The sequence below is a fragment of the Heterodontus francisci genome, chromosome 42 (genome assembly GCF_036365525.1).
Source record: "Heterodontus francisci isolate sHetFra1 chromosome 42, sHetFra1.hap1, whole genome shotgun sequence".
Taxonomy (NCBI): Eukaryota; Metazoa; Chordata; class Chondrichthyes; order Heterodontiformes; family Heterodontidae; genus Heterodontus; species Heterodontus francisci.
Genome location: NC_090412.1, coordinates 27,276,192 through 27,288,289, shown reverse-complemented (window position 1 = coordinate 27,288,289; position 12,098 = coordinate 27,276,192). Strand labels below are relative to the sequence as shown.

Below are 12,098 nucleotides of genomic sequence, written 5' to 3'. Positions count from 1 at the left end.
TGACCTTCCTTCAATCATAAGGTCAGAAGGGAGGATGTTTGCTGAAGATTGCACAATGTTCAGCACCATTCGCGACTCCTCAGGGACTGAAGCAGTCCATGTAGAAATGCAGCAAGACCTAGACAATATCCTGGCTTGGACTGATAAGTGGCAAGTAACATTCGCGCCACACAAGTGCTGGACAATGACCATCTCCAACAAGGCAGAATCTAACCATCTCCCCTTGACATTCAATGGCATTACCATCGCTGAATCCCCCACTATCAACATCCTAGGGACCATCATTGACCAGAATCTGAACTGGAGTAGCCATATAAATGGGAACACCACCAACTGCAAGTTCCCATCCAAGCCATACACCATCCTGACTTGGAACTATATCGCCGTTCCTTCACTGTCGCTGGGTCAAAATCCTGGAACACTCTTCCTAACAGTCAAAAAGTAGGACCTCAAAGGTAGTAATTTCTAGATTACTCCCAGGCCGCACGCTAGCAAGAGTAGAAATAGGAAGATAGAGAGGATCAATGCATGGCTTAAAGCATGGTGCAGGAGGGAGGGCTTCAAATTCTTGAGACATTAGGACCAGTTCTGGGGCAGGAGGCACTTATTTTAAAGCGGTGGTGATATTGAGGAACAGTATGTTCTTGGTCCAACTTGGAAGGAGGCATTGCTGGATCTTGCGTTGAGGAATGCGGTGGGCCAAATGGGCCAAGTGTCTGTGGGGGAACACTTGGGCAAGACTGATCCTTGTACCGTAAGGTTTAGATCAGTAACGGAGAAGAGCAAGGAACATTCTCAAGTTTCTTTTGGGCCTCCTTATCTCGAGAGACAATGGATACGCGCCTGGAGGTGGTCAGTGGTTTGTGAAGCAGCGCCTGGAGTGGCTATAAAGGCCAATTCTGGAGTGACAGGCTCTTCCACAGGTGCTGCAGAGAAATTTGTTTGTCGGGGCTGTTGCACAGTTGCGCCTCTGTCTTTTTTCCTGCCAACTACTAAGTCTCTTCGACTCGCCACAATTTAGCCCTGTCTTTATGGCTGCCCGCCAGCTCTGGCGAATGCTGGCAACTGACTCCCACGACTTGTGATCAATGTCACACGATTTCATGTCGCGTTTGCAGACGTCTTTATAGCGGAGACATGGACGGCCTTGTACCGTAAGGTTTAGATCAGTAACGGAGAAGAGCAAGGAACATTCTCAAGTAGAACTTCTAAATTGAAAGAGGGCTAATTTCAATGGGATGAGGGGGGGGTCTAGCCAGGGTAAAATGGAAGCAAAGACTGGCAGGAAAAACTAATGGAACAAAGAGTAATTTTTAAGGAGATGCTTCAGGTACAGGCTAGGTATATTCCAACAAGAGGGAAAACCAGGGCTCCTTGGATGATGAGGGAGATGGAGATTATGAAACAAAAAAAAACATATGCTGTATGTCAGGTGAATTTTTCAAGTGAGAACCAGACCAAATACAATACGTTGAGAGGGGAAGTGAAGAGGAAAATGTGACTGGCAAAGAGAGAATATGAGAATGGAATGGCATAAAAGGGAACCCAAAAATCATCATCTGGCATGTAAATAGTTAGCAGGTAGTAAGAGGTTGGGTGGGACCTATCAGGGACAACGAGGGTAATATATATGTAGAGGTGCAGGGCAAGGCTAAAATACTTACTGAGTACTTGGTATTGATGTTTACGAAGGAAGATGATGCTAAAAAAAAAAAATCAATAGATGTGGAGATGGTCGAGGTAATGAATGGAGTGAGAATTGAAGGATGTACTGGAAAGGCTGGCTGTGCTCAGAGTGGATAAGTCGCCTGGTCAGGATGGCACGCATCCCAGATTGCTAAAGGAAGTGGGGATAGAGATAGTGGAAGGGCTTACGATAATCTTCCCTAGATCCAGGGGAGGTGCCAGAGGATTAGAGAGTGGCAAATGTGACATCCTTATTTAAGAAAGGGTGCAAGGACAGTCTAAGTGACTAAAGGCCAGTTAGTTTATCAGTGGTGGGTAAGGTTTTAGAAACAATAATCGGGGAAGAAAACAGGCACTGGGAGAGGTTTGAGTTAATTAAGGATAGCAGCAAGGATTTGTAAAAGGCAGATCATGCTTCATTAACATAACTTCATTTTTTGAAGAATTACCAGAGAAGGTTGTTGAAAGGAATGCAGTAGATAATGTCTATATAGATTTTTAAAAAGCAAAAAATTGGTTTAAGGACAGAAAACAGTGAATCGTGATAAATGGTTGTTTTTCAGACTGGAGAATGACAGGCAGGGGTGTTCCCTTAGGAAAATAGTAGTAAGGCCATTCGGCCCTTTGAGCCTGCTCCACCATTCGACAAGATCATGACTGATCTGCTTGTGGTCTCAACTCCACTTTGCTGTCTGCCCCCCACAACCCTGGACTCCCTTGTCTATCAAAAATCTAACTCAGCCTTAATAAATTCAATGATTCAGCCTCTACTGCTTTCTGGGGAATAGAATTCCAGAGAGTAACAACCCTTCAAAAAAAAAAAAAAAGATTTCTCCTCACCTCTGTCTTAAAAGGGAGACCTCTTATTCTTAAGAAGGCAAATGGAATGTTGACAATTATTGCAAGGGGAATGGATGTAAAAGTAGCTGTACAGGACCTTGGTGAGACCACATCTGGAGTACTGTATACAGTTTTGTCTCCTTATTTGAAAAAGGATATAACTGCAATCTCTCTCCATTTAAATAGTGTGCTGCTTTTCTATTCTTCCTGCCAAAGTGGACACGTTCACATTTTCCCACATTATACCCCATCTGCCAAATTTTTGCCCACTCACTTAACCCATCTATATACCTCTGTAGACTCTCTACCTCCTCTTGACAATTTTCCTACCTATTTTGGTGTCATTGGGCAAATTTAGCTACCATACATTTGGTCCCTTCATCCATGTAATTGAAATAGATTGTAAATAATTGAGGCCCCAGCTCTGTTCCCTGTGGCATTCCACTAGTTATAGCTTGCCAACCTGAAAAAGACCAATTTATCCCTATTCTCTGCTTCCTGTTGGCTAACTAGCCCTTTATCCATGCCAATAAGTTACCCCCTACACCATAAGCTATTATTTTGTATTGTAACCTTTGATGTGGCACCTTATCAAATGCCTTTTGGAAATCCAAGTACCCCTTTATCCACCTTGTTTGTTACGTCCTCAAAGAACTCTAACAAATTAAACACAATTTCCCTTTCACAAAACCACCTTGACTCTGCCTGATCCCATTATGATTTTCTAAGTATTCTGCTATAACTGCTTTAATAATGGATTCTAGCAATTATCCTATGATAGATGTTAGGCTAACTGGCCTACAGCTTCCTGCTTTCCGTCTGCCTCCTCTGAATAAACGTGTTTCATTTGGGATTTCCAATCCGCTGGGACCCTTCCAGAACCTAATAAATTTTGAAAGATTATAACGAATGCCTCTACCATCTCTGCAGTCACTTCTTTTAAGATGCTAAGATGCAGGCCATCAGGTCCTGGAGACTTGTCAGCCTTTAGGTCTAATAGTTTTCCCAGTACCTTTTCCCTAGTGGTAGTGATTTTTTTTTTTTTTAAGTTCCTCACTCCCTTTCGCTCTTGATTCTCAAGTATCTTGGGGAAGTTTTCCAAGTCTTCTACAGCGAAGACAGACAATTATCTGTTCAACGTTTCGGCTATTTCCTCGTTTCCCATTACTAATTCCCCAGACTCACTCTCTAGAGGACCACAGCTTGTTTTACTCTTTTCCTTTTTAAATACTTGTAGAAAGTCTCATCTGTTTTTATATTTCTAGTTAGCTTTCTCTCATTCTCTGACTTCTCCCTGCTTTTGTTCAGTCATCCTTTGCTGGTTCTTAAAATCTGTCCAATCTTCTGACTTGCCACTAATCTTCACAGAATCGTACATTGTTTCTTTCAATTTGATACTATCCTTAACTTCCTTATTTAGCCACGGATGGTGCAAACTTCTCAAAGGGTCTTTCTCACTGGGATAAATCTTTGCAGAGTTATTAAAGATCTGCTTAAAGGTCTGCCACTGCATCTCTGTCTGACTTTTTAACCTGGTTTCCCAATTCATTTTAGGCAACTCTGCCTACATACCCTTAATAGTTACCTTTAATTACTTTTAAAACACTAGTCTTAGACCCACACTTCTCACCTTCAAATTGAATCTACATCTTGCTCTTTCAAGCTCAGGTCATTTCTCACTGTCATCTTTAATTAACAGAGCTACCCCACCAACTTTATCCTGTCTTTCTGAAATGTCAAATACCCTTCAATAGTCAGGTCCCAGCCTTGGTCACCTTGCAACCATGTCTCCGTAATGGCTATCAGACCATACATATTTATTTCTATCTGTGCTAACAATTCATCCATTTTGTTACGAATGCTGCGTGCATTCTGATAGAGCCTTGAACTCTGCCTTTTTACCATTTACCAATCTCTGGTCTTATCTGCTCATGCACTCAAGTTTGCATGCTCTGCCCCTTCCTGCCACACTCTGGTCAACATTACCCAATTCGCTACCCTGGTCTATTGTCTTGTCGTTTCCCTATAATTTACCACATCTCCCTTCACATGATCCCTCAGCTTCCCCCGCCCCCACTATTTAGTTTAAAGCCCTCTCTACAGCCCTAGTTATACGACTTGCCAGAACACTGGTCCCAGTACGTTTCAGGTGAAGACCGTCCCAATGGTACAGCTCCCACTTTACCCAGCACTGGTGCCAGCGCCCCATGAATTGAAACCCATTTCACCCACACCACCTTCATCTTTCCAATCTCATTTACCCTGTGCCAATTTGCTCGTGGCTCAGGTAATAATCCAGAGATTACTACCTTTGAGATTCTGCTTTTTAATTTAGCCCCTAGCTGCTCATAATCCCCAAGGTGAACCTTTTTCCTAGTCCTATCTATTTCATTGGTACCCATGTGGACCACAACAACTGGATCCTCCTCCTCCCACAGCAAGTTTCTCTCTAGCCCCAAGCAGATGTCCCAAACCCTGGCACCAGGCAGGCAACGCAGCCTTCTGGACTCTCCCTCTCGGCTACAGAGAACTGTGTCTATTCCCCTGACTATACTGTCCTGCAAGGGACAATGCCAGGACCACGGCTTCATTTATATAAATGACTTGGATATTGGAATACAGAACAAAATTTCAAAATTTGTCAATGATACCAAACTTGGAGATGTGGCTAACAGTGATGATACAAATCGACTGCAATAGGACATAGGATAACAGAATGGGCAGATAAGTGGCAGATGCAATTTAATACAGAGAAATGTGAGATGATGCATTTTGGCAGAAGGGATAGGAAGAGGCAATATAATGGCAGTTTTAAAGAGTGAGCAGGAACGGGGGTGGCGGGGTGGTTCATGTGCATCGATCTTTGAAGGTGGGAGGACATATTGAGAGAGTAGTTGGCAAAGCATATGAGATCTTGGGCTTCCTAAATAGAGGAATAGAGTACAAAAGCAGGGAAATTTTGCAGAACTTTTATAAAGTTCTGGTTAGGCCACAACTAGAGTAGGAAGAATATGGGGGTCCTCGAGAGTGCAGAGATTTACCAGAATGGTTCCAGGGATGAGGAATTTTAGCTATGTTAGGTTGGAGAAGTTGGTGTTGTTCTCCTTGGAGCAAAGGAGAATGAGGGGAGATTTGATAAAGGTGTGCACGATTATGACAGGTTTAGTTAAGCTAGGCAAAGGAAAGCTGTTCTCATTAGCTGATGGTATAAGGACTAGGGGACACAAATTTAAGGTTTTGGGCAAGAGGGGGATGAGAGTAGGAACCATTTTTTAAACGCAGCGTGTGTAATGACCTGGAACTCGCTGCCTACGAGGGTGGCAGAAGCGGAGATGATTAATGATTTCAAAAGGAAATTGGATGGGCACTTGAGGGAATTAAACTTGCAGGGCTATGGGGATAGAGCGGGGGTATTGCACTGACTGGATTGCTCTACAGAGAACTGGCATGACCACGATGGGACGAATGGCCTCCTTCAGTGCAATAACAACTCTATGACCCACACCACAGCTTGAGTGCATAATCAATGGTGACACGCACCCCTCAAAAAATGTTAGTGATCACACTGCATTCCCCGCGATTGGTGTGGCTAAGGCTTGGGAAATGTCACCAGCAGACGGGAGGGAATTTTATCTCTGCTGCAGAGCTTATGGACTCCTGGTCTCAGGGAATGCAGAGTCTGACAGTCAGATTGGGTTCTGATGCCTGCTGCTGACCATTGTCTAAACGAGGGCACCGCTGTGCAAGCTCACTCACCATTCAGACGTCACTAGGGAGTCACGACAAAGTGAACCACCCTAGTTAGCCATGCTGTAGGTACAGGTCTGGGAATTTACAGCTTCTGGTGATACAAGTGTGGACCTGTTGTGGTGACAGATGGCAACGTTCAAATAGTTCCAGGAACTCCCTTTACCACACAGATAGCAGGAGGCCAAAACAGCATCTCAGCATCACCTTTTAAAGGGGAATTAGGGATGGGCAATATATGCTCCCTTGCCAGTGACACCATATCCCATGAATGAATTTTTTAAAAAATGAATGCATGGCCTAATTAGTAAGCTTAATAAGCTTAAGCACTTGGCACGTCATAACATTAAAGGCTATGGGCCAAGTGCTGGCAAAAGGGATTAGGTAGACAGGTCAGGTGTCTTTAATGCATCAGTACAGACTCGATGGGACAAAGGGCCTCTTCGGCACTGTATGATTCTGTGATTTTGTGAATATGTAATGAGCCCTACTCCAGTGGTATAAAAAGAAGAAACGCTGGAAATACTCGGCAGGTCTGGCAGCATCTGTGGAGAGAGAAGCAGAGTTAACGTTTCAGGTCAGTGACCCTTCATCAGAACCATCTCTAATGGTGTTGTACATGGGGAGTCATGATTATGTTTAGTTGTCAGGAGGGGATGGGTTCGAGGCCAGGAATAAATGGACCAGGATCTACAGATATTTCAGTCCCTATTTTAAAGTTGCGCAATCTCTCTTTTTCTTTGCATAGTACTTTAAATTATCAAGGTTATATAGAAAATGCTTAGGACAATTTGCAAAGCAGTGCCACCATTGGCAGGAAGGTGCTATTAGAGAGCTTGACATGATTACATAGAGTTTCCATTACAAACTGAGAGATAGGATTTCATAGTGGAAGAGTGCATAGATACTGGATTTTTAATATATAATTCCCAGTCCCCTGCGGTGCCGTAAATGTGAAGTTATTGTCTCATGTTTTCAGATGGAGCAATGTTTATAGAGAACCACAACAACCGGACACAGGCTCACAGATGTAATCCACCGTCCATTTAAAAATCACAAACTGACATTTTTCTACATCGGTTATGAATTCCCATGTCCATATTTATAATGGAAACTGCCTATGTCAACATGTCACGCTGCAATTACACCCTCCCACTGGCGGACATGGTAATTTATAACTGAAAAAAGTTGCTGAGGCGGCAAGATTTTGTATATATTACAGACAGAATCTGTTCTGGGGTGACTGACATTTGCTCAATCCATGAATGGACAAAGTCAGCAATGGAGCAGATCTGCACTTTCAACAACACGCAAATGTATCCAACTGATCTCTTCACTCACACACCATCAAAAACTGCACTCTTCCTTCAAAGTTACTGGTTTGCTGCCCTCAGCAGTGGCAAGTCAGATTCAACATCACACAGGCTCCACCCAATTTAATCTGATAGCAGCCTCTCTTTTTCTTTTAACTAGAATCATATAGCACAGGAGGCCGCCATTCAGCCCATTGTGCCTCTGCCAGCTCTTTGAAAGAGCTATCCAATTAGTCCCACTTCCCGGCAAGTTTTTCTATATATCCACTTCCCTTCTGAAACTTACTATTGAATCTGCTTCCACCACCCTTGCAGGCAGCGCATGCGAGATCACAACAAGTTGTGCAAAAACATTTCTCCTCATCTCTCTGGTTCTTTTGCCAATCATCTTAAATCTGTGTTCTCTGGTTACTGATCTTCCTGCCAGTGAAAACAGTTTCCCCTTATTTTGCTCTTATCAAAACCAGTCAGAAATTTTGAACATCTCTATCAAATCTTCTCATAACCTCCGAAGCTCCAAGGAGAACAAGTCCACCTTCTCCACATCCCTCATCCCCGATACCATTCTGGTAACTCTTCTCCGCATCCTCTCCAAGGCCTAGATGTTATTACTGAATACCTTCATATTCATGTGATTCTGGACTAAGTTTGAGTAAGCACACAGCGGGAGAGATCAGACAATCAGGGCTGACTGCTGCCCCTCCTAATTTTCCGATTACTAATTTTAACTTGACTGTTTGATCCATTCTTCCATGTGCAGTCCCAATTCAGAACGCTAATCTGTGCAATATGCCACTGTCCCATCAAACACTCCCAGGTCACATACAGCACAGGTTGGTAGATAGTAAGTAAAGCTCCCTCTACACTATCCGAGGGCAGGAATAGCACAGGCCAGATATAGAGTAAAGCTCCTTCTACACTGTCTGATCAAGCACTCCCTGGGTGTGTTCTTTTAAAAGGAAAGAAAAGCGTTAAATAAAAAGTTTAAATTAAAACCAGCATTTGTGTTATCTCATTTTCCACACACTAACATTTTCAAGCCACCACCCAGTGCAGCTATAGCAACCCAAATGAGCTCAGCCTGGGTGTGGACACAGATAGGGTTTCAACACTGAGGTTTCTCATACTCTCCCTCTCAAAATGTGTACTGTCTCGTATCTGGACCTTTAAACAATGCAGTTGGTTTCTTTACCAGACTTCAGTTTGAAGTCTGAATTGCAGACAAAACCACCGCCCTCTCCCCCCCCCACCCCACCCCCCCAGTATCATTTTCAACATTGAGCCAGGGAGCTTTTTTTTTTAAAAAGGAAAATGAAATTTCTCTTCCGTTTCCTGTTACAGCAGAGTTAACCACAGGGAATATGTGGCCAGGCAGTAAGGGAGGAGCCCAATGCTGCTCTGAGTCTTCAACTAACATTTTATATAAACTACTCATGTGGTTAAGGGATTCATTTAGTCATTTTGGAGAAATGGGAGTTCCCCGACCTCGCGAGCCTGGACCAAAAATGCAGGCAGCCTATTTAACTGCAGAATGCATCACAGATAAACTTGACGTTGTCCTAATAATGCCCACATACATGCATTTTCCAGCTGGGGTCATTGGATAGTGATTCAGAGTGACACCCCAGATCTGCGATGACCCCAGGGCCATCGGTGCTGCTCCTGTCACAAGATTAGAGGATAGCCATTCAGTCCATCTTTGTTCACCAAGCTAGAATTGTGGACAACCCTCCAATACAACATTCTTTAAACAATTCCAGGGTTTTGGGTCCATCGGGAGTTCATTTCATGCACTGATTATTTGTCTGAGAACCGCCTGATCTATCTGAAATTTTCCTTAAACTAGTTTCAACCTGGACCCAGTACTCAAGGTGGGGTTTGATCAAACCTCTGTATAATTCGTTCCTGACTTCCTGCTGCTCTGAACAACCAGTTCAACATTCGATTGGCTTCGATTGCTGCTCTACATTGGTTTGACATGCTGAGTGTTGACTCTTAGGAATGTTACACCACTATTAGTGAAGTTTGTGGGTTGCTTTCATGTACACTGTACTTCACACTTGTTTGGATTAAACTCCATCTCCCATTATTCTGCCCACTCAACTCCTCCTGTGATTTCTGAGCTGCTTCCTCCAATTCAACAGCACTCTAGTTTGCATCTGCAATCTGATCAATTTGTACGGAGTCTGTGTCATTGACATAAATTTGGTCTCAACACTAATCCGTAGGACACCTCACTCAGTACTGCCCCACCCCCATTTCATTCCTCAAATGAGTGCCCATGCTCTACCCCATAGTGAATTTCTTATCCATTCCCAAGATTTACCTATAATTTCCACAGCTTGGAGATTAATTAATTGCCATTTAGAAATCCAGGTACAACACATAGGGCTTTCTGTCATCCACTTGGATGTTGATCCCCCCCAGAAGCCTCTGTTACTTATAGGGGAGCCAAGGAGTTGGGTAGAATCTACAATAAGGCAAACTGCACATGGGCAGTGAGAGGGATGGGCTTCTGGTGAAAATCCTTATGTTGACCCATGCTATATGTTCTCAATTACAAGAATAGTAACAGTGGTTATGCTACTGGTCCAACAATCCAGAGACAGGAGCTCAAATCTCACCACAGTAGTTGGAGATTTTAAATTCAGTTAAATTAAATAAATATGGAATAAAAGCTATTCACAGTAACGGTGACCATGAAACTACTGGATCGTGAACTCACAAATACCTCTTTGCCCAGTGCTCACCAATACCATAAATACTATCTTTTGCTCACTGTACCTCCCCTGCACCAGAAGAGAATTTGCTATGACTTTTTTTTTTACCCAAAGGACAATGGTAATGCCAGGGAGGTGAGTGAAGCAGATAATAAAAAATAGTTTCAAAAGGCAAGTTAGAGACAGCGAGATTGAGGGATGTGATAAGAGAATATAGACACAAATGTGTGAAAGGGGAATTGATTTGCCAATTCATTTATAACTAACTCAGACATTGTGAATGATGTGCAAGTAAACAGAATAATCAGAATTTTATTTTGGGACTGACATTTTGGCTTTTCCTCAGATGCACTGATACACATCACTGAACAATGATTATAGTCAATAGTACCTCCATTGCTTTCCTCAGACTCCAAGCATCATAGTAAGTGGTTGGCTTGAAGAGGGCGAGAATTATTTCCTCCATATTTCCGCTGAGTTCCGATTTCAGGTCTTTAATCAAATCCTTTAAGGAACAAATTCACAAAAGAGCTGTCAGTCAGTACTAAGAAAATGCCCGAATGGACTTTGGCTCTGAGCACGGATCCCAGACGTAGACTCAGTTTAAAAAAAAAATACAAGTACCTCCCCATGGCCAATAGTTTGAGATGTTGTTACGAATGTCATCATTTTAATTTTACTTAAAGGTACAGTGAATAGCAGTATCTTGGCTGTGTGGTAGCACTGTCACCTCAGAGTCAGAAGGTTGTGGGTTTAATCCCCACTTGGAAAACATCTTCTGGGCTTGAAACTCCATTGAGGGGGTGCTGCACTGTCTTTCATATGGGACAGTTAAACTACTAGGAACATAGGAGCAGGAGTAGGCCATTCAGCCCATTGAGCCTGCTCTACCATTCAATTAGATCATGGCTGATCATCTATCTCAAAGCCACTTTCCCACGCTATTCCCATACTGTCCAGAAATCTATCAATTTCTGTCTTGAACATACGCAATGATTGAGCTTCCACAGCCCTCTAGAATAGAGAATTCCAAAGATTCACCACCCTGAGTGAAGAAATTCCTCCTCATCTCAGTTTTAAATGGCCTATCCCATATTCTATGTCCCCTGGTTCTAGACTCACCAGCTAGGGAAACATCCCATCTACAAGTTTCAATGAGATCACCTCTCACTCTTCGAAGCTCAAGAGAATACAGGCCCAGTTTCCTCAATCTCTCCTCATCTCACTGCTATCCAAGGAATTAGTCTGGTGAACCGAGTTGTTAACAGTGAGGTTGAGTGTCTTGGGTTACAGGAAGATGTAGATGGGACGGTCAAATGGGCAGAAAAGTGGCAGATGGAATTTAATCACTTTGTAGAATATAAGAGCAGGAAGGTTATGATGGAATTGTATAAAACACTAGTTAAGCCACAGCTGGAGTAATGTGTACAGTTCTGGTCACTACACTATAAGAAGCATGTGATTACACTGGAGACGGTGCAGAAGAGATTTACCAGGATGTTGCCTGGGCTGGAGCATTTCAGCTATAAAGAGAGACTGGATAGGCTAGGGTAGTTTTCCTTGGAGCAGAGAAGGCTGAGGGGGGGACCTGATTGAGGTATAGAAAATTATGAGGGGCATTGATAGGAGGAAACTTTTTTTTCCCCTTATCGGAGGTGTCAATAACCTGGGGGCATAGATTTAAGGTAAGGGGCAGGAGGTTTAGAGGGGATTTGAGGAAATTTAATTCACCCATAGGGTGGTTGGAATCTGGAACACACTACCTGAAGAGGTGGTAGAGGCAGGATCCCTC

General features: G+C 43.2%; 1 protein-coding gene across 2 annotated transcripts in view; it reads right to left on the bottom strand.

Annotated features, from left to right (window-relative positions):
* Positions 1-12,098, bottom strand: part of LOC137355286 (annexin A7-like) — an 85,836-nt gene that overhangs the window by 24,044 nt on the left and 49,694 nt on the right. For both annotated transcript variants that reach the window (XM_068020242.1, XM_068020243.1), the window contains exon 10: positions 10,698-10,811. In XM_068020242.1, the coding sequence (XP_067876343.1) occupies positions 10,698-10,811 (114 nt within the window). The remainder of the gene's footprint in view (positions 1-10,697; positions 10,812-12,098) is intronic.